This window comes from Rhinopithecus bieti, unplaced genomic scaffold (genome assembly GCF_001698545.2).
Source record: "Rhinopithecus bieti isolate Rb0 unplaced genomic scaffold, ASM169854v2 scaffold_32008, whole genome shotgun sequence".
NCBI lineage: Eukaryota > Metazoa > Chordata > Mammalia > Primates > Cercopithecidae > Rhinopithecus > Rhinopithecus bieti.
In genome coordinates, this window is record NW_016814433.1 from 3,614,587 (window position 1) to 3,641,630 (window position 27,044).

Here is a 27,044-nt window from a genome sequence, read left to right on the forward strand (position 1 = left end):
TGCAATCTGCATGTGAGATATCCCCAAACACACCTCTTTATGCACAACGGTATGAGGATCCTCTTCTCGCAGGATCACAGATGCAGCAAGTGAAAATCCAACAGCCAAAGACAGCCTTCCCCACCACACACACACACACACACATACACACACACACACACACAGGAGCAAAGGGAGAAGGGGTTTGGTTGAACACAGAGATTCTTGGGCTGGGATGTGATGAGACAGTTGGCCGCCCCAAAATTTCAATATGCCCGGGCTTTGGGATGGCAATTTAGTTAGGGAGAAAATGTGGTTAGGTGTGGAGCTCTTTGTGGAGCTGCGGTTGTACTGCAAGCACATGTTGTGTTTTTTTCTTTTTTCTTTTTTCTTTTTTTTTGAGATGGAGTCTCACTCTGTCACCAGGCTGGAGTGCAGTGGCACGATCTCAGCTCACTGCAACCTTCTCTTCCCAGGTTCAAGTGATTCTCCTGCCTCAGTGTCCAGAGTAGCTGGAACTACAGGTGCACACCACCACACCCAGCTAATTTTTGTATTTTTAGTAAAGACGGGGTTTCACCATGTTGGCCAGGATGGTCTCGCTCTCTTGACCTTGTGATCCGCCCACCTCAGCCTCCCAAAGTGCTGGGATTCCAGGCGTGAACCACTGTGCCTGGCCATATATGTTGTTTTCTTAGATGGTGGCAGCCCCAGCCAAGGCAGCCTGTGATCCCCACTGACTCCAGGAACAAACACTGACCATGGTCTACACTGGGGTTGGGACGCACTGCAGCCCGCAAGGCCCCCAGCCACGTGAAGCTCTGGGTGGGTCGCTTGTTATGCTGACACTAAAACCATCTGATCCCGCTACCACTGGCACCACAGGGATGGGGGAGCAGTTACCCTGTCATTGTCCAAAGACACTGTGATCCCGCCAGAGAGAGGCCATGACCAGGGTTGGGTCAGGCACAGAATTTGACTCAGGTGGCAGAGGAAGGAAGGAAGGTGGGCTGGATCTGAGGTCTGGGGAAGCAGAAAACCAGGGTGTTGGGCAGCTGTGGATTGAGAAGACCAGGAAGACTGACTTGAGGGCTGCACAGATCTCTATGTTTAAGGGCTGTGGGGCTGGAAGGGAGAAAATCAGACTCCCCAGATTACCAGTCATGTGGCCAGAATCAACTAGACTATACCACGGTAACAACCCCCAAATTCCAGTGGCTTCACCCGACAAGTTTATTTCTCGCTCAGTCCAAGTCTGGCTCAGTCAGTGGGGGCCTCTTCTACAGTCCCTTGGACACACAAGCAAGTGCCATCTCAACATGTGCTTCCGGAAGGGAGAGGCAAAGAGAAGGAAATCAGGGGTCTCCATGCTGGCCTGGAGATGACCTGCATCCCTTCTGCTCCCAACTCAACCAAAACTCATCCTATGACTACACCCACAAGAGGGCCAGAGGCTGAGCCTTCCGTGTGTCCAGGAGGAGAACTGGATTTTGGTGGCAACGCTAACAATTAACCAGACTCCGAGGCTTCACAAAATACTTACTATTCCACTTCTCGGTCCCCTGAATCCAGACATTCCTTCACCTCCTGATGACGCACTCTGGGAAGTGAGGGCAGGAATATAGGGCTTGGCTGAATGGTGAGCTGAGCCGGGACACTTCTGTCTCCATATTAGATGATCCATGGATTCCTGTCTCCAGAACAGAAGATCCACGGATCCACTGCTGCCCTCCCGCTGCAATCCCCTGGTACCCACACCCTCAGCCACCCCTACACACACACACCAAAGCAGCAAAACAAAATGAGAGTCAAATATTTTGGTTTTTATTGAACTCACTGGGCTCAAGGACAAAAAGAAAAAAATGGGATGAAAGGGGAGTAGGGTGAAAGCTTGAGAGAAACAGAGATCCCGCAAACACCCCAGGCCTGGGAACGTGTCCCTGAGAACAGCAGTTAGTGGTCCAGGCAACTGTGCTCTGATTCTTCCCCTCCCCTTAAAGGTGCTAGGGACAAAGGGGGCCACATGTCAGACCTAGGCACACAGTTCTTTCTGTGCCTAGTTTCCAGGCCTTTCCAGAGAAGGAAGCTGGGCTGGCTGGCTCTAGGCTTGGAGGAAAGAGAAAGTAGAAAGGCATGGTAGGAAAAGGAGTTTGGGGATGGGGAAGGATAAGGGAGAAAAACTCAGAAACCCAAGTTGGGCATTCCAAGAGGCTGGAATGAGAGGCTGCCCCAAGTAGGGCAAGAAGTGAAGCGGTTCCTTCCTTTCGGAGGCGCTATTGTGCATTGGACTTTTGTCAGCGGCTTTTAACCCTGGATGCTGCTATACTGGTCTCTCACAGCTCAGGGCCCAGTTTGTATGATGTCAGAGCCATCTTGGCTGCAAAGGTCCCCACGTGCAGAAGAGAAGATTCAGGCAAACTGAGAACAGGGAGGATGGAAGGGTCTGGAGGACCCTGAGGAGCTGGTCCTCCTCATGCTTGGACCTTTCTTTCTTCTTGGGTGGTATTTGGGGGTGGTTAGATGGAGACACTGTTCTCGATGAGGAGAGGGTCCAGGTAGGTGTAGGGCAGTGCCAGACCCTGGTTCCGCTCCTGGATGTCCCTCGAGATCTGGGCCAGGCGGCTCTGGAAGGCAGCGATGCTCTGCCTCGGGGCCTCCTCTGTGAAGTGCTCATCTGGGTAGGTGCCCAGGGGCCTCTGGGAGAAAATCAGGTAAGAGGTCAGGATGACATTCAGGATGGGATGGAGAATAACAAAGGACCACATGTAACAGCAAATCCAGTCAAGGTGGCTTCTAGTGGCACAACCCAGTTGCAGCCATTGTAAACACTTGCCCCAAACTGCCACCCCATGCATCCTGACACCAGGCCCTCCAGCACCCAAACCCCAGAGTAGGGAACAGAATGTGATGTAGGAACCAGCCAACCCAAATTCAGTGCTGCCTCTGCTGGCAAGCCTCTGCCTGTTACTTTGACTCTTTGAGACTCAATTCCTGCATCTGAAAATGGATGGGTTGAACTAGAAAAAAAAGTTCTGAGGCAGGGTCTCACTCTGTTGCCCTGGCTGGAGTACAGTGGTGTGATCACAGTCCACTGCAGCCTCAAACTCCTGGGCTCAAGTGATCCTCCCACCTTGGCCTCCCAAAGCACTAGAATTCCAGGTGTGAGCCACTGCGCCTGGCCTAGAAAACCTTAAAAGGCCCCTTTCATACCTGATCCAACTGCTCTGTGAACTAAAGGAACACAACCACATTTCTCATACAACCGAGATCAACATAAACACTGTCCAGCATATATACCCAAGAATATAACTATTACTTCACAATTTCACAAAATTCAACTCTTGAAAACCACCAGCATCCTGGTTCTCAGGTATCTTCACAATCAACCATCATGATGGAACTTTTGCCAACGCGATCACCATCATCCTCCACTGCCACACTTTACAGCACAGCCAAGCACAATCAAGAAATAGCACAATGAGCTCCAGTCACTGCCATCCTGTGCACAGGACTGTCCCTCCCTCATGATCATATCACACAACCAGCTCATCACGACAATGCAGAGGCCCAGCCTCCTAACCAGCACACACTTCCCATTTACTAGAACCTTCATATAACTGTTGCCAATACTACTGATCTTTTTTTTTTTTTTGAGACAGAGTCTCGCTCTGTCGCCCAGGCTGGAGTGCAGTGGTGCCATCTCAGCTCACTGTAAGCTCTGCCTCGCAGGTTCACACCATTCTCCTGCCTCAGCCTCCCGAATATCTGGGACTACAGGCGCCCACCACCACACCTGGCTAATTTTTTGTATTTTTAGTAGAGACAGGGTTTCACCGCTTTAGCCAGGATGGTCTCGATCTCCTGACCTCGTGATCCACCCGCCTCGGCCTCCCAAAATGCTGGAATTACAGGCGAGAGTCACCATGCCTGGCCAATACTACTGATCTTTAACAAATTCTTTTTCTCATTGTATTGCACTGGCGAAGCCCTCCAGATCAATGTTAAATAACAGTAGTAACAATAGACATTGGGCATTATTTTCTTGCCTCTGACTTTAATGAAAAGACATCTATGGTCTCACCATAAATATAGTGTTTTCGGAAATATACTTTTTTTTTTTTTTTTTTTTTGAGATGGAGTCTCGCTTTGTCACCCAGGCTGGAGTGCAGTGGTGCGATCTTGGCTTGGTGCCGCCGCAACCTCCGTCTCCTGGGATCAAGTGATTCTCCTGCCTCAGCCTCCTGAGTAGCTGGGATTACAGGCACGTGCCACCACCATGCCTGGCTAATTTTCGTATTTTTAGTAGAGACGAGGTTTCACCATGTTGGCCAGGCTGGTCTTGAACTCCCAACCTCAGGTGATCCACCTGCCTCAGCCTCCCAAACTGCTGAGATTACAGGCGTGAGCCACTATACTCAGCCTGACATACACTTCTAATCAAAACTCCTTAAGGGGGCTTCATTTTGCACTGCGTTTTTATTAGTAATGGCTGTTCACATTTATCAAATGCTTTTTCAGCATATATTGAGATAATTATACGATATGCATCTTTATTGACGTAACGAATTATATTGCTAGATTTCATAAGGTTGAACCAACCTTCCATTCCTTTCATTCCTAGAATAAATTAGACTTTATCATGGTGTATTATTGTTTTATTATTCACTATTGGCCTTCATTGGCTGATATTATGTATTAAAAAAGTATATAAATATATATATATATATATATATTTTTTTTTTTTTTTTTTTTTTTTTGAAGGCCGAGTCGGGTGAAGCACTGGAATTTGGGGTTGTTACCATGGTATAGTTTAGTTGATTCTGACCACATGATTGGTAATCTGGGGAGGTCTGATTTTCTCCTTCCAGCCCCACAGCCTTAAACATTTTATCAATTGTGCGAAATCTGGAAAGGCTTGTTTTCAATCTTGGAAGCAGCCCACTGTGCTATGGAGGAGGTCCACTATCCTGCTGGAGAGAGGACCCCTTGGAGTTAGTCTTATCTGGGGCTAAGACAGCTATGGAGAGGAGAAAGGACCACACACGGTGAGCACTGAGGCCCCAGACATGTGGCAAAGCCTTCTGGGAGCTTCAGGCCAGCCCAGTCACAGCTGATTGTATCCAGTGTTTCACCTAGTGGTACCTGTGGACTGCCAGCCTAGGCCCTGCCTAAATTCTGATCCAGAGACATCTTAAGAAAATAAATTATGTCATATAGTTTATTTTATTATTTTTTTTAAATAACAAGTTTATGTTTTTAAAAATTTTAGATTGACATCTAATTTCTCTTTTTTTTCTTTTCCTTTCTTACTTAAAGATGGTCTTTGCTATGTGGCCAGTCTGAAGTGCAGTGGTGTTCACAGGCATGATCACGGCACACTGCAGCCCTGAACTCCTGTCCTCTAGGAATCCTCTCCGCAGGCCTCCTGAGTAGCTGGACTAAGGCTGTGCCAATGCACCTGCTGAATACTTGATTTCTAAACAGTAGTGTAGCCATCAAAAAAAAAAAAAAAAAAAAAAAAAAAAAAAAAAAAAAAAAAAAAACACACACAGAATACACACACACCAAAGAAAGAAAGAGAAAACAAAGCAGAAGACAGAAATATGACACTGGATTCAAAGCCTACTTACTAGCTCTGCACTGTTTAACAAACTGTTGAATCTCCCTGAACCTCAGTTTTCTCCCCTGTGAGGTGGAACTACCATTTATGGAACATTTATATGCCAGCACAGTGCCAAGCTTTTTTGGTCACCCAGGCTGGCATGCGGTGGTGTGAACGTGACTTACCGCATTTTTGACCTCCTGGGCTCAAGTGATCCTCCCACCTTAGACCCCAACAAGCAGCTGGGACCACAGGCACACGCTAACATGCCCAGTTAATTTTTGTGTTTTGGGTAGAGACAGGGTTTTACCATGTTTCCTAGGCTGCTCTTGAATTCCTAGGCTCAAGCAATCCACCGGCCTCAGCTTCCCAAAGTGCTGGGATTGCAGGCACGAGCCACTGTGCCCAGCAACATCTGGAATCTTTCTAGCACCAAAGGGAGTCAAGCGTGAGAAATAAGGATATTCAGTTGTCAGAGAGCTTGTGTGCAAGACGGCTGGGTGGAAACAAAGATGATGGGAACCAGTGATAAAGGGCTACTTGCCTGGCCTAAACTCAGATATTGGCTCCTCCCTAGCCCCTTGCCTCCAAAGTTGCCCGTTGCATCCATTCACACAGCCACAGGAACACCCTTGCTAAAGCGGATTTAACCATTGGGCCTGAGGCTTAAAAGTCTTGATTGGCGGCCGGGCGCAGTGGCTCACGCCTGTAATCCCAGCACTTTGGGAGGCCAGGGTGGTGGATCATGAGGTCAGGAGTTTGAGAACAGCCTGGCCAACATGGTGAAACCCTGTCTCTACTAAAAATACAAAAATTAGCTAGGCACAGTGGCAGGCGCCTGTAGTCCCAGCTACTCGGGAGGCTGAGGCAGAAGAATCGCTTGAACCTGGGAGGCAGAGGTTGCAGCCAAGATCGCACCATTGCACTCCAGCCTGGGTGACAGAGCAAGACTCCGTCTGGTGGGGGCGGTGAGGAAGACTTGATTGGCTCTGCTTTGTCTTCTAAATGAATACTGTGCAGACAAAGCCCTACCTTCCTCTCTGCTCTGCTATTTCCATTTGTGATGGAATCCTACAAACACACCAGTTATTTCTCGCCTTCACTCCTTGGTCCTGTCCTTCCCCCTCCCTAAAAAGGAACCCTGCTCCTCTTCTCTGTCCAACTCCTACTTGTCCTGCAGGTTTCAGCTTAGATGTCACTTTCTCCAAGAGGCCTTTCTTGGTTCCCCCAGACCCATTTAGGTTCCACAGGGCCCTGTCCTTACTTCTATCACTGGACTGTAAGCTCACAAGGACAAGGTTCGTAGCTGCCCATAACAGGGTCTGGGTCACCACTGGTACTCAGGAAGTGTGTGTTGAATGGAGAAATTAACATATAAGTAACTCCTACGACACGGTGGTGCCCTTTTTCATTGACCTGTATGTCTCCTCAGCTAGACCACAGGCTTCTTGAAGGCAGGAAGGTCTCATCCAGCGTTATAGACCTGGTGCCCAGTGCTGTGTGGACACATAGGAAGTATCCAACAAATGTTTGTTGAATGTTTGCATTAACACATGAGTAGATTATGGATGAACAGTCGGATAAATGGGCGGACAGGCGGATTGGTAACTAAACTGGTATTTGCTTCAGTCTATGTCTTTTGGGATTATCATTTTCTGAAGAGACTGAAGAACCCAAGGCAGTTCTGCAGTGAACATAAATCCCACTGGCCAGTCCTCAAGCCCCCAGACAAAGCCACCACCACCCCCACTGGTGGCCCTCAAGAACCCTACTCCCCTCAACACCCCATATACACACCTGGTCCTTGGGCTCTTGGCTCACCAACCAAAAGAGGAGGAGGTTGTTACAGCTGATGTTCACTTCAGGGAGGGTGTCTAGGTAAGTCTTCAGGGTGGTGGTCCCCTTGGTCTGGGGTGGGGGCTGCCTCATGGACGATGGAGCATTGGGCATCCAGGCCCCAAAGTCATGCTGTGGAGACCCCCATCCCGGTTGGGTCAGGTGGCCAGAAGGAGAGTATCACCTCCCTCTTCATCATCCCTGATCCCACCTCTACCATCTGAGAGGTGATTGTTGGGAAATGAGGGGATCATGAAAAGGCAAGACAGGAAGGGGTAGGGAGTGGAAAGTCCCAGAAGTGGGGCAGGAAGCCAGCTTACTCCTTGTCACTCCCTACCCAGTGTTCCAGGACTGGGTGGGGTGAGTCACTAGGGTAGGAGGTGGCCCCAGAATAGAGGTAATCCTAGAAAAGGGCCTTGGGCTGGCATGCCATACAGAGCAACCTGCTACTCCACCTGTCTGGGTTCTAACCATGAGAGGAGCCCCTAAGTTCTACTCCCAAATTAACATCAACTTGAGTCACCATTGCGACCTTGGACACAGCTCCACCCAGTCATCACCCAATGCCAGCCTTCACCCCACTCAGCTGCCACTCCAACCCCAAGCCTAATCATAAACCCACCCCAACCCTGACCCACCCAAGCTCTCAACCCGAATTCAGGCCTCAAGTCCATTGCTAAGACCTGATGTCCCCAGACCTGCCCTTTGTAGCCTCACCTGCCCACTGTTGACAGCAGCATGCTGGGCAGAGCAATTGAAGATGATTGCAGTGAGGAACTTCACCATCTCTCCTGGGGTGCACAGCCGGCTTGGGAAGCCTGGGTGTGGGAAGGAAGGATAGAGGGTGTGGACGGAAGGTACTGGATTCCTAGGGCCAGCTCAGGACTGGGGCTCACCACAGGGGGAAAGTGAGGAAATAAGGAACACCAAGACACGACTGCTTATTGGGCTGAAGTTAGGGATGGCCATCACCAAGGTTTGTGGCCTCTGAAGTGGGTCAGGATAGAAGATGGAGACTGGGATCTGGCCAGAAAATCCCCGGCAGGCAGGGCCAATAACAGAGCCAGCTTCAAGCCCAAGTGCCCAGCTGCCTCTCCCTGACTTCCAAGGCACTTCCATCTGCAGCCCCTATTAGGACGTAGTGATTTAATCCTACCCAGTTCACCAAGATTTGTTCAAGCACCCAGTATCCAACCATCCTTTGCTGGGCTTAGCAGCAGAGACCGATGCACAGGGCATGTTACTCAAAAGCTTGTAGTAACAGAAGCAGAAGGAAGCTTCTAAGGCCAGAGCTTGGCTCTTTGAGGAGAGGGCAGGCAAGGCAGAAAGGGGCACCAGGAGCAGAGTGGTTAGTGGAGGCCTCCTGGAAGACAAGAGGGGCCTTGTGAGTTGAAAGATGGATGAGCCTTGAATGGAAAAAAAGACAACAGAGAAAAGCATTTCAGGGCTAGAGAGGGGAGAGCTCCAAGGCTCAGCCCTTGGTCCATTCACTCTGTGCCTCACTCATCTCACCCAAGTCCATGGCTCTAACCACCTCCCACTCGCCAACAACTCCCAAATTCCCATCTCTGGCTTTGCCTGGCTCCTGAGCTCCAGATTCAGCCATGGGCATTACTCTGCAGTGGCTTACCTGACGTCCCCACCTAAGCATCTACACCACCTCACACTGCACACTGGCAAGAACAAATGCCCATCAGATTACGTCACCCTTCGCTAAAACCCTCGGAGGGCTTCCCATCCCACTCACCTTGTCACGGCCCTACTTGATCTGGCCCCAGCCCCTTCTCCCACTTCATTTCCTTCCTGGCTGTTCACTTATTTGACTCCAGCCACACAGGCCTTCCTGAGAGTTCTCAAACGCACCAGCACATTCAGAACTCAGGGCCTGCACACTTACTATGCCTCTGCCTGGTACTCTTGCCCCAATTATCCTCAGAACTAGCACCTGTACTTCCTTCAGGCCTCTACTAATGCATCAGTTCCTGACAGGCCTGCCCTGATCACCTCCCTGAAATGATCTTTTTACCTTGACACACTATATACCCTGATGCTGTTTCAGTTTTCCTCTTAGCATTCATAACCACCTGACATGTTTGTTGATTCTCTCTTCCTCTCTCCAAAAGAATGTTAAGCTCCACTAAAGCCAGGATTTTTGTCTCTTTCACTACTAAACCTCAGCACCTAGAACAATACTTAATAATTACCAAGAGCCTGGTAATTATTGGTCGAATGAAGGAATGCATGAGAGGGTAAGAAGTCAGAGCGTGGGAGGCAGAGGTGGGAGGATCGCTCAAGCCCAGGAGTTTGAGACCAGCCTGGGCAACATAGCAAGACCTTGTCTCTACAAAAACATTTTTTAAAAAGGTAACTGGATGCAGTGATGTGGTGGTGCATGCCTGTAGTTCCAGCTACCAGGGAGGCTGGGGCAAGGGGATCACTTGAGCCTGGGAGGTCAAGGCTGCAGTGAGCTGTGATCATGCCACTGCACTCCAGTCTGAGCGACAAAGTGAGACCCTGTCTCAAAAGAGAAAAAAAAAGGCAGAGTGGGAAGGCATGGGGTATTAGCAGGGTGAGGGAACAGGGAGGGGACCTAATTGGAGGTGAGGCTGCAGCGGTGTGCAGGGCCATGTGTTTCCTGGGCAGTATTTCAGAGGATTAGCAGGGTGGTGGCCCTGCAGGCTTGGCGGGCAAGCAGCGAGAGGCTGGGAGAGGTGGGACTGGTTGAGAAGCAGCTGCCACAATTCCAGAGCACTATGAGGAAGAATACGACTAGGGTGGTGACAATAGGCATCAGCCACCTAACTGGATTTAGGAAGACAGAGAGGGGAACATGAGTCAAAGAGAACTAAGGTTTGGAGTCAGGCTGACTGGACGGAGACTGATGCAACAGAACAGAGAGTTTGGGAGGAAAGACGAGACATCTGCCTGGGAGTGTGTGGGAGTTTTCTGAATGTTCTGTTCCTGGTTGAGTCTCTAAACTCGGAGGCTGAGAACAAAAAACTACAGCAGGCGGACACACCTGTAGTGTCAGCTACTTAGAAGGCTGAATCAATTGAGCCCAGGAGTTTGAGACCAGCCTGAGCAACAGAGCAAGACCCTGTCTCAAAAAAACGAAAACAAGAGCAAAAACAAAAAAATAAAAACAAAAAAGGGGACAGACCATCTATAGGAATTTTCTGTAGTTCATATTGCCTATTTTTCCCCCACTGGAATATGGAACCTGACCAATATGGTGACAGAAACCCCATCTCTACTAAAAACACAAAAATTATCCGGGCGTGGTAGTGTGTGACTGTAGTCGCAGCTACTCAGGAGGCTGAGACAGGAGAATCGCTTGAACTGAGAGGTGGGGGTTAACAAGTGTTTTCCCTTTTTAAATACTGTATGTGAATCTAGAATAGGTTTGTACTCATTGGAAGAGCTGTTGTCAATCTGAAGAATGTTCTGATGCGTTAAATCAGAGAAAAATGTAATAAAGTAAGATAGGAGAGTTGAATTAACCTCAGACTGACTGAGGTTAATGAGTATGTTTTGCCTTTAAATACCGTATATGAATCTGGAATAGGTTAGTAGTCGTTAGAAGAGCTGTTCTCAATCTGAAGAATGTTCTGATGCGTTAAATCAGAGACAAATGTAATAAGGTAAGATAGAAGAGTTGAATTAACAGTAATTAGATCCCCCTTTGTGTCTTAAGTAGGAAACAGACAGCCCCAAATACGAAACAACTGCCCAAGAAGGGAGGTGGTGTCAGGATCAGCACTGATCATGATTAATAGCAGGTTTGCAAAACACAGGGAAGGGTCACCCTTAAAAACTCCAAGGCCGGGCGCGGTCGCTCACGCCTGTAATCCCAGTACTTTGGGAGGCCGAGGTGGGCAGATCACCTGAGGTCAGGAGTTCAAGACCAGCCTGTCCAACATGGCAAAACCGCGTCTCTACTAAAAATACAAAAATTAGCCAGGCATGGTAGCAGGCACCTGTAATCCCAGCTACTTGGGAGACTGAGGCAGCAGAATCCGCACTCCGGCCTGGGCGACAAAGTAAGACTCCATCTCGGGCCAGGCATGGTGGCTCACACCTGTAATCCCGGCACTTTGGGAGGCCGAGGTGGGCGGATCACGAGGTCAGTAGATTGAGACCATCCTGGCTAACACAGTGAAACCCCATGTCTACTAAAAATGCAAAAAATTAGCCGGGTGTGGTGGCAGGTGCCTGTGATCCCAGCTACTCTGGAGGCTGCGACAGGAGAATGGTGTGAATCCGGGAGGCAGAGGTTGCAGTGAGCAGAAATTGCGCCATTGCCCTCTAACCTGTGCAACAGAGCGAGACTCCGTCTCAAAAAAAAAAAAAAAAGGACCTTGTCCAAAAAAAAAACAAAAAAAAAAAAAAACTCCAGTTCTGGCTGTCACCACCTTAACCCAGAAATTACTCTCAGCATCACTAATAGTCAGACAACCTGACATTATGCGTGTCCCAATATGACGCAATGCAGAAATATTCTTGCCAAAAATATTTAACCTTCAGACATGACTTCTGGTTTACAAAACACATGGGATACAGCCTGGCCAACATGGCAAAACCCTGTCTCTACTAAAAATACAAAAATTAGCTGGGTGTGATGGCACACACCTGTAATTCCAGCTATTCAGGAGGCTGAGGCACAAGAATCTCTTGAACCCAGGAGGTGGAGGTTGCAGTGAGCTGAGATTGCACCACTGCACTCCAGCCTGGGTGATGGAGTGAGACTCAGTCTCAAAAAAAAACCACAAAACACAGCAAACAACCAAAAACAAATAAAGAAAAAAACCACAGAGACAGAGGAGTTAGGTGAATGACATCATGAGGAAGCAGTTAGATAAATTCAGAAGGTGAGACATTCTGCAGAACCACCAGTGGGGGCGCTTCAATGAGTCTATGTATGTGATTTTAAGAAGTAGAGGGGGAAGGGGGGCTGTTCTAAGTTATGAGACTCTGGAGTTGAAATCGAGACAAAACAGCTTGCAGTCGTTTGTTGGATCGTCAACCAATAGGGATCAGCTGGGAGGAAATGGGGACTTATTTATTTATTTATTTATTTATTTATTTATTTAGAGAGGGAGTCTTGCTCTGTCACCCAGGCTGGAGTGCAGTGGCACCATCTTGGCTCACTGCAGCCTCTGCCTCCCAGGTTCAAGTGATTCTCCTGCCTCAGCCTCCCGAGTAGCTGAGATCACAGGTGCCCACCATCACATTTGGCTAATTTTTGTATTTTAGTAGAGATGGGGTTTTACCACATTGTTCAGGCTGGTCTCAAACTTCTAACCTCAAATGATCCGCCCACCTTGGCCTCCCAAAGTGCTGGGATTACAGGCGTAAACCTGGCCAAATGGGGAAAATTGAATATGGACTAGATATGAAAGTGACATTGGAGAGTAGTGTCAGTTTTGTTTTGTGTGATGACAACATTGTGGTTGTATAGAAAAATGTCAATTTCTGCCGGGCGCGGTGGCTCATGCCTGTCATCCCAGCACTTTGGGAAGCCGAGGCTGGTGGATCACGAGGTCAGGAGATCAAGACCATCCTGGCTAACACAGTGAAACCCCGTCTCTACTAAAAATACAAAAAAATTAGCCAGGCGTGGTGGCAGGCGCCTGTAATCCCAGCTACTCTGGAGGCTGAGACAGGAGAATGGCATGAACCCGGGAGGCGGAGGTTGCAGTGAGCCGAGATCACGCCACTGCACTTCAGCCTGGGCGACAGAGCAAGACTCCATCTCAAAAAAAATAAAAATAAAAAATAAATAAAGCCACATTCCTGCTGAGACAAGTCCCAGGCCAGGGCTAGAGGATAAACAATTGCACCACTCTGAACTTTCCCTTTTCTTCCACTACCCCTAGATAGAGAGGCTTCTACTTTGTTGTTGTTGTTGTTGTTGTTGTTGCTGTTGTTTTGGAGACAGTTTCGCTCTTGTCGCCCAGGCTGGAGTGCAGTGGCGCAATCTCGGCTCACTGCAACCCCCACCTCCTGGGTTCAAGCGATTCTCCTGTTTCAGCCTCCCGAGTAGCTGGGACAAGAGTCACAGGCCACCACGCCTGGTTAATTTTCGGATTTTTAGTAGAGACGGGGTTTCACCACATTGGTCAGGCTGGTCTCCAACTCCTGACCTCAGGTGATCCACCCACCTTGGCTTCCCAAAGTGCTGAGATTACAGGCATGAGCCACCATGTCCAGGTTCTACATTTTTGAGTGCCAGAATACAAACTGTAACATACAGTGGTGCTAGGTAGGTAGGCTATGAAGAGCAGCAATGGGCTATGTAACCCAAGCATAGCCAGACCTCACTCTAAGGAGGGGTGACCGTGCAGTTGTCACATGCCGGGCTTAAGGGTGACAATGAGACATCAAAAAGAAAAGCTCTGGCTGGGCGTGGTGGCTCATGCCTATAATCCTAGCACTTTGGGAGGCTGAGGGCAGAGGATTGCTTGAAGCCAAGAGTTTGAAACCAGCCTGGGCAAAAAAGCAAGACACCCTCCCACATCTGTACCAGAAACGAAAAAAAAAAGAAGAAGAAAAGGCTAACTTGGCATACTGCCTATGAGTTAGCACTGCCACACAAGGCACAGTAATTTAAAAAAAAAAAAGAAATTTTTTTTTTTAAATAGAAGTCCTTCAGAGAATGGGGAATGTGGGCTTGGGAGATTTCTGAGTCTGGAAATCAGCTACAGAGCAGAAACAAAAGAAACATTCATTCCATTAGAGAGGGGTAGAGACGAGTCAGAGATCCAGGATAAGCTAAGAGGTGGGGAAAAGCCGGGACCTGGGAAGAAGCAGGGGGTCAGAAGGACACGCCTTTCCTGGAGCTAAGAGAGGACTTTAAAGAAAGGAGGGCGTGATCTGGGCCATCCGCTGGACACTTGGGTTAAGGCCTAAGAGGGAGCCGCTGGTGTCTGTGGGTCTGAGGCTTCTCAGGCAGTGTCAGAAGATAAGGGAGAGTTAGGGTTAGGTGACAAGCGTAAATGAGGGATCAGTCCACAACAAGACCAACGCACTCCAAGAAGTTTGCAGCCAAAGGACTGAAGAGAGGTTGGTGGCTGGAGGGGCCACGTGGCAGGACACCAAGGGGGGTTTGAGAGAAACTTTTCAGAATCCTCTGAAGTCAAGAGATGGCTCCCACTGCACGTTGCAGAACATTGACAGAGCTCAGGAAGCTGAAATGAACTGGTGGGCTTCTGAAAAGGTCAAGGGACTGGAGGGGCACAGAGCAGTGGATGCAAGCAAGGGCTTTGGAGACAGTCGGAGCTGGCTCAGAACCCGCCTTGCGCAGCGTTCTTTGTGCCTCTTTCCATATCTGCTAATTGGGGATATTGGTAGTATCTACTTCAAAGGCTGGTCAATAAATAACTGATGGGAGTAGGGGGTGGCCGAGCAAGTGCTAGCTCATCAGAGCCTACACAGGAAGTGGGATAGAGAGGGGATACCTGAGCTTTCCCGGCCCAGGAACGCCTGAGCAAAAATCTCGCCAACCCAGGCCTGCAGCTCCGAATCCTGCTGCACAGATGCGTCACTGGGATAATAGTAGCCCACGATTTCTGAGACAAAGCTGCAGGAAAGAGATGCTGGTACCACTGGAGTAACCACAGGCTCAGGCCTGGCCAGAAAACCGAGGCTCATTGCCGCTCAGGCGGCAGAGAGGCAGATAGCTATGGGGGTTCAGTGGGGACCCCTAGGTGCAGCTGGAATCTGAGTGGCTGGGCTTCCCTTAAGTCCCACTCACTCCTGAGTCATGGGTGCTCCACACCTCCTTCCTGCACAGGGGCCTGGGGGGTGGGCAGGGGAGTGCAGGAAGAATCTGATTCATGCTGCCACCCCACTCCCCACTCAGCACCCAGGAGGAAGGAAGACCTGCCTGCCCGAGGCCCCAGCCCATGCTTAAATGATGCACCAGCCCTGATACTCTGACTCCACTGGAGACCCCCTCCTTCCCCTGCATCCACACACCCCCAGCTCCTCTCTGGACAGCACCTACCTGCCATTTCAGAGGCGACCCCAAACCCAATTCATATCCTCAAGAATTCCCTATGCTAGGGTATGAAAACACCTGGAGTTCCCAAGGCACCATGAGCGCAGGGACCACAGTGCCCCAGGCCAGGAGACCCTGGTGGGACGGCTGGTCCCGCCCCGAACCTCGCACCTCTCAATAGCCACCCAGATCTTCAGGCCGTCGTCTCGGTAGTGGTAGTTGGGGATAGCCAGGACGCCGCGGGCCCGCAGGCTGTCCGGAAGGCAGAAATTGGTGTAGGTGAAGTGGGCCAGGCCCGTGCTCATGAGGTAGATGAGGCCTTGCCTCCCGATGGACGTGACCTGAGGACACAGCACAGCTCGGCTTCCGGGCCAGCCCAATCCCCACCCTAGTGTCTGGGCACGAGATGGGACTGGGGACTCGGCCCAAGGAGGGCCTTCTTCGGTTCATAAAGCAATCCACAACCCCGGATCAAATACCCACAAGGGCCTGCCTGACGCAGGCTGCGCAGCTTGACGCCCCACTACGGGCGTGGGAGAAGATCCAAAGGTATTTGGTTACTAAAAGAATGAACTGAAAGCCGGGGAGCCTGGCTGGGCTCAGGGTCAGCTGAGGGTGGTGCCGGGGCTCAGGATGAGGCTGCCCTGCCTGTGGACCCGTGGCCCAGCGGGGCAGGGGGCAGTCGGCGGGGGGGCGGGACCTGTGGGTGGGGCTGCCGGGGAGGAAGGAGGAACAGGGTCTGTGAAGGGGGCCGGTAGGAGACCGGCGGAGTGGGCGGGGCTGGTGGAAGAGGCAGGAATTGTACAGGTGTTCTCACACCCCAGGTGTCCTCACACGGGGCTTGAGTGCAGAACAGGGCTTGGGGGCGGGTAGCGGGGCAAGGCGTCTTCGGGGGCGGAGATCAGTGACCCGGCTGGGAGGCCGCACCTGGTCCACGAGGCCCTCGGGGTTGAGCAGCGTGGCCCTCGCGATGGTGTTCACCTGCAGCGTGTATCGAGTGTGGGGGAGCAGGAGCTGCGAGCGGAGCGGATCACGTGAGCTGAAGGCCGGGGACAAGGCCGCCCGGCCCCTGCCCCGCTGGGCCCCCGCCCGGTGTCGCAGACCTTGTAGATGGGGTGGCAGAGCGGCAGCTGGCGCAGTGTGGCCATGGCGAAGGCCTCGCATAGCAAATGCGTGCACAGAAAGTGCGTGTTGTTCTCGTGCACCAGGAACTCAGAGTTGCGCACCCATGTCTTGGCCAGCAGCCAGTCCCATTCGGAGTCAGTGGGCAGGAAGATGGGGCTGTCGGGCCCGGGGGTCTGGCTGAGCTGCGTCCGAAAGGAACGAGGGATGATGCGGCTCCGGGCTGTCGATTTGCACCTGAGCCCCCACCCCGAGGCGGCGGCGCCGGGCTCACCTGGATGGCCAAGGGCACCAGCGCCCCCTGGGGGCTGAGCCACAGCAGGCACAGTGGGGCGGCCACGTACTGCGGGCGGCCGTTTAGGCAGTGGGTGGGGGCCTCCGCCAGGATCCAGTAGTCCGCTAGGAAGATGTTCCCCCTCTGCAGAAGGCACACAGAGGCTGAGTGTCCCTCCCTACCCGCGCTCCACTTCCCTCCTGTTTCCTTGCCCACTTCCACTCCAGAGAGGAGCTGAGGTCCCCAGCTGAGGTCTCAGAAATTCTTGGTGCCTGAATTAATGACCAATGTGGGGTACCCCGCCCTTCCCAGAATGTCCGGAATGAGGTCCAGCTGAGTCCCTCCTTGTGCAACCGCTCGCCTACTGGGACAAGCCAGCGTCCTCTCCTCCTCACCTCATACCTAGTCCTTCCCACTCTCAACTCAGATGGAATCCTCTTCTGAGATCTGAGCACTATGTATCCAGCAACAGCTAAATCAACACATGAGAACTGACCAACCATGTCTCTAGCTTTCTGGAGTTGAATGCCTGAGGGCTTGGCTGCCCCAAAAAGACTGGATCAGCCTCTTCTCTGACGACCTCAGAGCTCCTCGTTCTCCGTGATTTTCCCTGATGTATCTGGTGGCCCTACCATTGGCCTGTCCTAAAATAGCCTTCCTCTAGGCCTCAGCACCTCTTCAGGAGGCCTCAAAACACGGGCAAGGCCTCCTCCAAGATGTCCCTGCAACCACCCTGCGTGTTCACACCATTTCACCAAGGTCCCATCTCAGGCCTCAAAGCCTCCCAACCCCAATCTGACCTTCATCCATATCTGCTCTATGTAAAGTGTACAGGACCATGGCTGCCCAGAGGATGAGGCCCACAAGTGAAATGCAGCCCAGGCCATTTCCATACCCTAAACACACATCCCTTGTCCATAATGGTGACACACCCACCTCCCACCTAGCAGGCCCACTGCCCAGGTCCTTACCCACCTCTAGCTCTGTCTGCAGGCATGTGTCCTGTCCCAGCAAGGGGGCTACCATGTCATTGGTGACAGGAAGCTTGCTGGGTAGGCTAGAGATGCAGTGGAGCATGACGGGATTGACGCCATTCAGGTACTGGTACCCGAAGAAGTGATCTTCACACCAGTGCTCTGTGACATACTCTGGGGGGCAAGAGAGGGGACCAGTTGGTCTAGAAACTACCTCCCTAGATCCTGGTCCTGTCAAGTCCTTTGCTTGTCATTGTGGTTTAGGTTTTCTTCCCAAAAACTCTATAAGGTAGGAATCATTATATCTTCAATTTAATACTAGACAGTAAGGGTCAGAGAGATGGAGTGACTTGCACAGCTGAGTGGCAGAGCAGGGATTTGAACCTAAGTCTTTCTGGACCCAAAGCCTGGAGCACTTCGTGGTTGGAGTTGGGGAAGAGAGTCATGTGTCCCTGATCAGGATCAAGATTCCCTAAATGACTGTGACCCTCTCCCAGGCAAGCAGAGTGTCTCTGTCTCCTGACTCCCCCTGTTTTTGTCCCCTCCTCAGAGAAGGTGCTTTGTTCTCCAGAGGAATCTGGGAGATGCCACCAGTGAAGCCAGGAGCCCCTCCCACTCAAATCCAGCAGTCTCCCTGGGAGAGCTGGGAGAGGGTCTTTTCCCAGGAAGGAGAGGAAAGGGTCTGAGTACGAGATAAGGTGAGGGTAGACATCTCCTGCCTAGCTCTGCTTACTTGTCGTGAAGGTCTTGTGGCACCAGAAGATGTTCTGCATGTCATCCAGCTTCTTCCAGGAGCCCTTGCGATCCAACAGCCCTCGAAGCTTCATTCCCAAGGACCTGATGGGAGAGGAAAAGATGAGGATGAGATCTGGGGGCTAAAGTCTGCTGGGAACCACTGTGTCCCCCTCTGCCTGGAGGAACTAACAGGGTCCATCCCCAGAGTAGAGATGCCTAACAATCCACATGGGAGAAAAAGTCTAGCGCCCAGTGGAGGCTCTGTGGCCTCGGAAGACCCTGGTTCATATGTAACCATCCCTAAGACAGGCCATTGCACTTACATATAAAGTTGGCACACACAGCCCCTATGGTGCAGACAAGCCACCCTCACTGGTGTTTTGGCCTGTGTTCTCCAAGCTGCCCTCTTGTCACAGACCTCCACTGGCTCCCCTCTGCTTACAGGACAGAGCCCCAGCTGCCAAGCCTGACTAGCCCATGGAGATCCCCATCAGCCAGCTTTTACCAACCTTTCCAGCATTTTCACCCACCCTGGGCATTAAACAGGGCCAACCAAGACCCACTCTCCAAACATGATCAGAGACATGCTTTTTACACCGGACAGTAGAAGAGGGGCTGGCATGTGGAGGGATGCATAGTCTTCATTTTGTGGATGTCTGTACTGTTTGAATTTTTACAGTGAGCATTATTTTTTTCTTCTTTTTAAGATGGGGTCTCCCTGTGTTACCAAGGCTGGAGTACAGTGGCTGTTCATAGACACAATCATAGCTCACTGCAGCTTCAAACTCCTGGACTCAAGCAATCCTCCTGCCTCAACCTCCCAAGTAGCAGAGACTACAGGTGTGCCCTACCATGCCCCGCAATGTTATTTTATAATATGGAGAAACATGCTTGAAATTAAATCAGCTTTCCCCCAATTCCAGGTCTTCATTTAAGCTATGCCTGTGGTAGAAAGCCATCTGCTACATCTCTATGATAAAAATCTATCTGTTCTAGGCATGGCTCAGAGGTAAAGTCCTTTATGAAGCATTGCCTGAACACCTCCAAAACACATACCTTGAATCTTTCACACTCATCATTCCCTGCATCGTACTGTAAGCACAGTGGACATATATCATCCCCATTATACTATGAGCTCCTCAGGGCAAGGACTTGGCTGTGTCTGCCCCACCATACCCAGTTCATAATATGCACTCACTAAATGGGCTGAATCAAAGGAAAGGGAATGCAGGCAGGGCGCAGTGGCTCACACCTGTAATCCCAGCACTTTAGGAGGCCAAGGCGGGTGGGTCACCTGAGATCAGGAGTTCCAGATCAGCCTGGTCAACATGGTGAAACCCTGTCTCTACTAAAAACGCAAAAATTAGCCAGGTGTGGTGGCGCATCTCTGTAATCCCAGCTACTCGGGAGGCTGAGGTGGGAGAATTGCTTGAACCCAGGAAGTGGAGACCGCAGTAAGCCAAGATCGCGCCACTATACTCCAGCCTGAGCAACAGAGTGAGACTCCATCTCAAAAAAACAACAACAACAACAACAACAACAACAAAAGAAATGGAACATGAAACAAGCACACCTGTGGCAATAGGTCAATAACATAGGATGCATAAAGAGGTAATGTGGGCTGGGCGCGGTGGCTCATGCCTGTAATCCCAGAACTTTGGTAGGTGAAGGCAGATGGATCACCTGAGGTCGGGAGTTCGAGACCAGCCTGACCAACATGAAGAAACCCCATCTCTACTAAAAATAAAAAATTAGCCAGTAGTCCCAGCTACCTGAGAGGCTACTTGAAAGAAGCTTGGGCAGGAGAATCGCTTGAACCCGAGAGGCGGAGGTTGCACCACTGCACTCCAGCCTGGGCAACAAGAGTGAAACTCTGTCTAAAAAAAAAAAAAAAGTGATGTGCCCTGAAAAGTGTGGGGACCTGGGGAAGGCAGTGTGGCAAGGGGGGAGGAATGATCTGACAGGCCCAAGAATGATGTCCCCTGGGCTCCTAAGCACTCACTCACTGCACAAACATTTGCTGGGGGTCTGCCCAATCAACACCCGGTGGGGGTGGGTGGGAAAACCGCAAGGAGTTCAGTCATGAAAGCAGAGGCTGAGTCTGGGGCAGGGAGAGGGGAAATGGGGAGCAGAAGGGGGAGACAGGGGCAGGAAGGGGGCAGGGGCCATGTAGAGAGGGAAGACTGTGGGGCAGGGAGAGGGAATGAGTCCAGACAGGAGGGACTGGGGTAGGGAGAGGGGATACTGGGGATAGGGAGAAGGGGCAGTTTGAGAGCAAGGGGAGGGGATGGATGGGCAGAGATGTGAGATGTTCATCAGAGGGGCAATGGCCTCACGCAGGGATGGCATTGAAGAGCAGCGAGATCGTCTTGGTGGCTGAGTATCGAATATTGGGCTCCATGTACATCAGGGATGGGATGTCAATTTTCATGGGGAAGCCAGGCAGGTACCGATTCCCACTGCTGGGGGTTGGGGGTGTAGAAAGACAGAAACCAGTCACTGGGCTCTGCAGCCCAGCCCCTTAATTCCTTCCCTCTTTCCTGCCTTCGGAGTCCCCGGGTCTCCCTTACTCCCAGCTCCTCCCCTGCCCTCGCTGCTCCTGACCTAAAATAACCTCCTCACTCTCCTCCTCTCTGCCAGACCCTTTGGGGCCATCTCCCATCCTGACACTTGAATGAAACTGCATTGTCATAGACACTTACCCCTCCTTCCTGGCTATCAGGACCCCATCCTCCCAACAGCCCCTCACTTGACTTTCTTTCCCCTCCTTCCCAAGCTTTAATCTTCACCTGTCACCCTGGTCTACACAAGTTGTCGTCTTTGTCAAGGCAAATTTCTTGTCCGACTCCATCTCCTGAAAGCTGTTGACGTCTACCATGCGGGGGAAGCCAGGGGCATAGATCTTCCAGCTTCCGAGAGAAAGAGGCCAGAGGTGGCAAGTCATGCTCCAGATAAACACAAGTCTTAGCTTTAAAGACACGACTTCAGATTAAAACTTCAGAAGCCACCTACTTTCTGGATGGGTGACAAGGAATTGGACATTTCTCCATGAAATAAAGGTAGCATTTGAGGATGGCATTAATGCCCACACTGGGTTAGCGATGGGTTTGTGTTGAGATTAAAATCATGGCCGATTTATGGGGGGAAGCTGAGAAAGGACTGAGATTGGAGGATACTTCAGGTCACTTCTGATATTGGGATCTGGGTTACATCAAGGACAGTTGAGGGCTGAGTATGGACTCATTGGTGGTGTTGGGACAACTGTTACTATTGGCGTTCTCAGTTCAGACTCAGGGTCACTATGTAAGAGTCCTGATCCAAGTTAGGCACCCAAGGTTGAGAATGAGGTTAGAGTTAGGAACAATCTGATTAAGGCTGAGGTCAGAATACAGATGGGGAAAGAAGTCAAATTAGGCCACCCTCACCGGTAGCATTCTTGTCGGGCCCGGAGCTCCCGTGTCCTGTGATCCAGGAGGAGGGGAAGGGAGTCCTGACAAATAGTTCTTGCTGTGGGGAATGAAAATTACTCTTGGCATAAGTCTCTTTTCAAACAACATCTTCTGCAAACCTTGCCTGAACCCCCGACCCTTGAACCCAATCCGACAGCCACATCCCTGTGAATCACGTAGCAGTGCCCCTACGTTCTTTGTGTATTCATCAGTAGAAGGGATTCAAGACAGCCTCACCCCCAAATTATAACAACCTTCCTAATTGTTGGCATGTGTATCTCCCCTCCAGACTATAAACTCCTTGAGGGCAGAAGTCGTATTTTTTTTTTTTTTCTGTATTCCCAGCTTCTAGCATGGTGCCTGGCCCATGTGTATAAGATGCACTTGGTAAATGACTGATGAACAAATATATTTTGTGTAGCTGTGGATGGATGTGCTGTGGTGATGGATGAGAGTTTATAGTGAGGTCTGTGGAAAACTTATTATGGACCATGGGGTAATATTCACTTGCCTCACTTTGACCTAGAATATCCCTCCTTCATCCTGAGCCTCCTCCCAACACCAAGAGCAGCCCTACTGTTGCCTCTCCAGATCAGACAGCTCTGGAAGTTGAAGATGCTCAAGCCCAGCATCCATGGAATCCAGAAATTCAACAAGGAATCTTAGCAGCACCTCTCAGGGTCTTCATCCACACTGGAAAAGCTAGTAGTAGGGGAGGGAACAGGGCCTCTCCAGCTAAAATCTTTAAGCAGCCAGGGCTTCTCCACCTGTTAAAATCTAATGACTCAATATGCGGATTAGTTCCTCTCTGGGGTCCGGAGGAACTCACTCTGGAGAAGTGAAGAGCGAGGCTGTGGAAAGCAAAGTGCTTCCTATGTGTATGAGAGAAGGGTGCACGCCTATATGAGTGGGTGTGTCTATGTGAGTCTCCAGAAGAGTCAATACCGTCTGGAAAACCGTCGCATTTCGGGGCTTGAGAGTTTCCCTTTTTTCAGAAGACATCTACTTGGGAGCCCAGAGTTTCTGACCTCAATCTTGTTCCCTACACTCTGGAGCTCTGTGAGACCCCACTCCTAATCCCAAAAGACACCTGCAGTACAGTGTAGTCCTCGTCCCTGGCCCACCTGTTCCTGGCCTCAGCTCCACGGTGCAGTAGCCTTCAATCCACTGATAGCAGGGGAAGTGGGACACAGTACCATCCGGTTGGGTGACACAGATGCGGCTGCAGTACCAAGAGTCCTTGCGGAAGAAAGCGTAGCGCTCCTTGTGTACACGCAGCAGCAAGAGTTCACCCAGCTCCGCTGAGCAGCGCACCTTGTACTTCTGCACCTGAGGGGACCAAGACAGCAAGCAGGTGAGAGGCAGGGAACTGCCAAGGTGGTCCTTGCGCCTTGCAAGATGCATCTACACCTAAGCCTGTTCGGGCATACAAACCTGAGCTGCTGCTAGCCCACACCGGGCTTTTGTATGAATTAGAAAAAGGGTACCCGGGCCGGGCGCTGTGGCTCATGCCTGTAATCCCAGCACTTTGGGAGGCCGAGGCAGGTGGATCACCTGAGGTCAGGAGTTCGAGACCAGCCTGCCGGATGAAACCCCATCTCTACTAAAAATACAAAAAATTAGTAGGGCTTGGTAGCAGGCGCCTGTAATCCCAGCTACTCGGGAGGCTGAGGCAGAAGAATCGCTTAAACCCGGAAGGCGGAGGTTGCAGTGAGCTGAGATCCCGCCACTGCACTCCAGCCTGGGCAGCAAAAGCAAAACTCCACCTCGAAAAGAAAAGAAAAGAAAAAAGTGCCCGAGCACAGTGGGCACTGCATTTCACTAGCTTCCTAGGCCGGCTGGGAACCCTTGTGGAGGACACCTGGGGCTGGCAGAGGCAGGCAGATCCCCTCCGGATAAGAGGAAACCCAGGCTCAGAGAGGGGAAACGACTTGCCTAAAGCCCACTGTCAATTATGGGAGGAGTTTAGGAGCCAGGGGAAGTCCCTCGACTCCCTGTCCAACGCTCCTTCCTCTCCACAGTCCTGCCTGGATGGAGTTCGTCATCTCCAGAAAAGACAGAGACCTCAGTAGGGACGGTGAGGAGGTCAGGGCCGGTATCCTGACTTCAGCAGGATCTCAAGAGTCCAGGAGGAATGCTCCTCCCGCCTGCGGCCCCTGCCCCTCAGAGGTGGCGCTTCCCTGTCTCCTTTGTACTCACCGATCCAGGGGCGAAGTCCCTGCCCATTCGATCTAGCCGCTGCTTGGGGCTTTCACCACACGTGCCCACCAGTGTGACAGAGATGTTGTCCAGTGTGCCGGCCCTCAGGTAGGGACCAGTGGTCACACACAGGCGGTACACTGCCATGATGGGAAGGAGGAAGGGATGCCCACGGCAACGCTGGCCGCAGCAGCAGCCGGCCTGGAGGAGGAGAGCGGCAGGCCGGACAGGGCGGGGTTTCTGGGCTAGGGGCTGCGGGGCAGGGTAGGGCTGAGGAAGGGCCCAGCTCTGTCTGGGATGTTCCTGGGCTCTCTCTCTCCGAAGTTCCCTGCTGGCGGCTCGGGCTCCCTCTCCCCGCCCACAGTCTTGCACTCTAATACTTCTTTGCTTGCCTCTGACACAGCCGGTCCCTCTGGCTGACTCACCCAGATGGGTATCAGGAGCCTGGGTTCCAATGCGGAGGGAGGAACCAGATGCTGAGACGGAGTCAAGGAGGAGGTGACGCCTGTATAATTGGGACACTGCCCTCTGCCTGGTCAGCGGCCCGGACTGATGCCCTGGAGTGCTTGTCCGCCCAGTCCCCAATGTCCCCCAAGATCTGTTCCTCCCCATTGCCAGGCGGAGATGAGCACAGGGCACCTGCATTCCTACGTGTGAATCATCCGTGTGAATCACTAAACAGTGGAGAGCTGCACGTGGTCATAAATCGCATGTGACTGCAGCCACACGCAGGTGAGTCGCACACGCATTCCAGCACACGTCAAATGGTCAGGAACAGCTCCCCTGTCACCCCATACACCGATCCCCACACGCCTGGCCCTCTTTGTCCCCAGCCTTTGGCACGCCCGACCTCATTCTCTGCTCTGGAGTAGGGCCGGTCAGGAAAGCGAAATACAGCGCCGGCAAACAGCGTCTGAAGGCCCCGCGTGGCATTCTTTCCGCTCCAGGACCGCCCTGCGCCTGCAGGACCCGGGAGCCCGGGTGTCCGGGATCTGGGCCACGTGGGACTGGGGAAGAACCTCTCGGAGGAAGAAGCCCATAGCCCGCAGCGGCCCCGCGCGGCCAGTTCCGGCGCCGCACCGTTCAAGCCTCCACTATGTTCCAGTCCGTGCGTCCCAGCCTCGGCTGGGGCTCTAAGAACGGGAGGCAGAGAAAGCTCAATCAGCAGCAGGTGGGCTTCACCCGCCGCCTCTGAATCTGTGCCAAAATATTCTGCACAGATACACACAATCCTTTTGTGGTTCTACAAACCTGGATTTTCATATGAAGAACTCTCTTATAGAGAAAGAGTAAACACTGAGTTAAGAGCCCGGATAGCTCAGTCGGTAGAGCATCAGACTTTTAATCTGAGGGTCCAGGGTTCAAGTCCCTGTTCGGGCGGATTATTTCACCTTTTAGGTACCGCTCTTCGCTTAAAATAGTAACAAGAATAGTTACTAGCTTTTAAAACTAAGTGGAACAGGAACTTGGTTTCCACAAAATACAGCAAATGACGGTGGAGGGTAATAAACATACTTTAAAAACGACATATGCGAGCTGTATTATCGAATTTAAATTTTCTGGTAGCCACATTACAAAGAATAAAAAGAAGCAAGCGAAATTAATTTGACGGATCTATTTTACTTACCCTAATATACCAAAATCTTATTTTAACACATAATCAACATTTTAAAATTATTAATGAAATCTTAAGTCTTTTTGTACAAAGCCTTCAAAAGAAGATATTTAGAAGCTGGCAATGCATCTGAATTCATATATTTCAAGTGCTCGATAACGGTGTCTACCATATCCAACAGTAGATTCTGTTTTATTTTCGTTTTATTTCAGTGACGGGTATGGAAGACACGCAAAATAGAATGTCCAGTAATGTACATAATATTGAAGGACAGCAAGAGCGTGGTTCCATGGTGTAATGGTTAGCACTCTGGACTCTGAATCCAGCGATCCGAGTTCAAATCTCGGTGGAACCTGAACTTTTTTTCTTTGATACCAGCATGTTGCATACTATTGTTTTTCCCACAGGGGATACTCCTATGACCCAAGAGAATCCGACCAAAAAAAAAAAAAAGGAAACTAAGACACTACCAATTATTTGTGCTTTTCCTAGCAGGTCAATTATTTGTGCTTTTCCTAGCAGGTGATTGGGTCCTATAACACAGTGTTAGGAGAACATACAATAAATTAAATATCTTGGAAGCTGAGCTAACATTTGAAAATATGTTAAAATAGAGATGTTATGAAGAAAGGAAATGTTGCTTCAGCAGCTACTATCAGGTCTTAGCTTGAGGGATGAATGCAGGAGTATGATCTGTCTGGAAGACCAAACACGGAAGATAATGGTGAAACTATTAACAGGGGAATTAATAAAATTACTTTCTACATGTAAATAGGTAGAACCTAACGGAATTATATCAAGTGCTTGATCCACCAGAAAAACTCCGGTCTGGCAGCGGTGGGATTCGAACCCACGCCTCCGAAGAGACTGGAGCCTAAATCCAGCGCCTTAGACCGCTCGGCCACGCTACCTGGCTGGAAACTCAGTCTCCCCGTTGTCCTCCTAAGAGACTAGAAGCAAGGAATAGGGCAAAACTAAAGAGTGCCAAACTGATCCATCTCCTTTTCCACATCTTTCAGACTGGAAATGGGGAATTATCGAGACTCTGGACCGCATAGCAGCAGATGGCAGAACAGATAAACGAGAAGAGACAGAAACACACAGAAATTTACAACAAAACTAGTTTATTTGGGTGGGACTACATCTGGGAGTGGGGAGCGCCTGAGCCGGAAACAGCCCCCAAGCGGGCAGAAGGAGCTCTGCACTCGCTCGCTCACCCATTTTCCGTTGTTCTCCCTCCCTGTTTTTTCGACCTATGTT

The 27,044-nt window shown here is 50.9% G+C and overlaps 1 protein-coding gene and 3 non-coding genes across 4 annotated transcripts; 2 read left to right on the forward strand and 2 right to left on the reverse strand.

Annotated features, from left to right (window-relative positions):
• Window positions 1–1,781: 1,781 nt before the first annotated feature.
• ALOXE3 (arachidonate epidermal lipoxygenase 3) lies at window positions 1,782–24,806 on the reverse strand. Its single transcript, XM_017850735.1, has 15 exons — window positions 24,170–24,806; window positions 23,095–23,299; window positions 21,947–22,028; window positions 21,311–21,430; window positions 20,858–20,983; window positions 18,520–18,623; window positions 17,788–17,960; window positions 16,813–16,956; window positions 16,520–16,723; window positions 16,344–16,430; window positions 15,588–15,757; window positions 14,875–14,996; window positions 8,135–8,235; window positions 7,379–7,549; window positions 1,782–2,675 (listed from the first exon to the last, which is right to left on the reverse strand). Exons 1-15 carry the CDS (start codon window positions 24,779–24,781, stop codon window positions 2,496–2,498), a joined length of 2,601 nt encoding a protein of 866 aa, XP_017706224.1. The 5' UTR covers window positions 24,782–24,806; the 3' UTR covers window positions 1,782–2,495.
• A 670-nt stretch (window positions 24,807–25,476) lies between these two features.
• TRNAK-UUU (transfer RNA lysine (anticodon UUU)) lies at window positions 25,477–25,549 on the forward strand. Its single transcript has one exon. It is a non-coding gene; the product is annotated as a tRNA-Lys (tRNA).
• Window positions 25,550–26,067: 518 nt separating this feature from the next.
• On the forward strand, window positions 26,068–26,139 carry TRNAQ-CUG (transfer RNA glutamine (anticodon CUG)). Its single transcript has one exon. It is a non-coding gene; the product is annotated as a tRNA-Gln (tRNA).
• A 474-nt stretch (window positions 26,140–26,613) lies between these two features.
• Window positions 26,614–26,695, reverse strand: TRNAL-UAG (transfer RNA leucine (anticodon UAG)). Its single transcript has one exon. It is a non-coding gene; the product is annotated as a tRNA-Leu (tRNA).
• Between the last annotated feature and the right edge of the window lie 349 nt (window positions 26,696–27,044).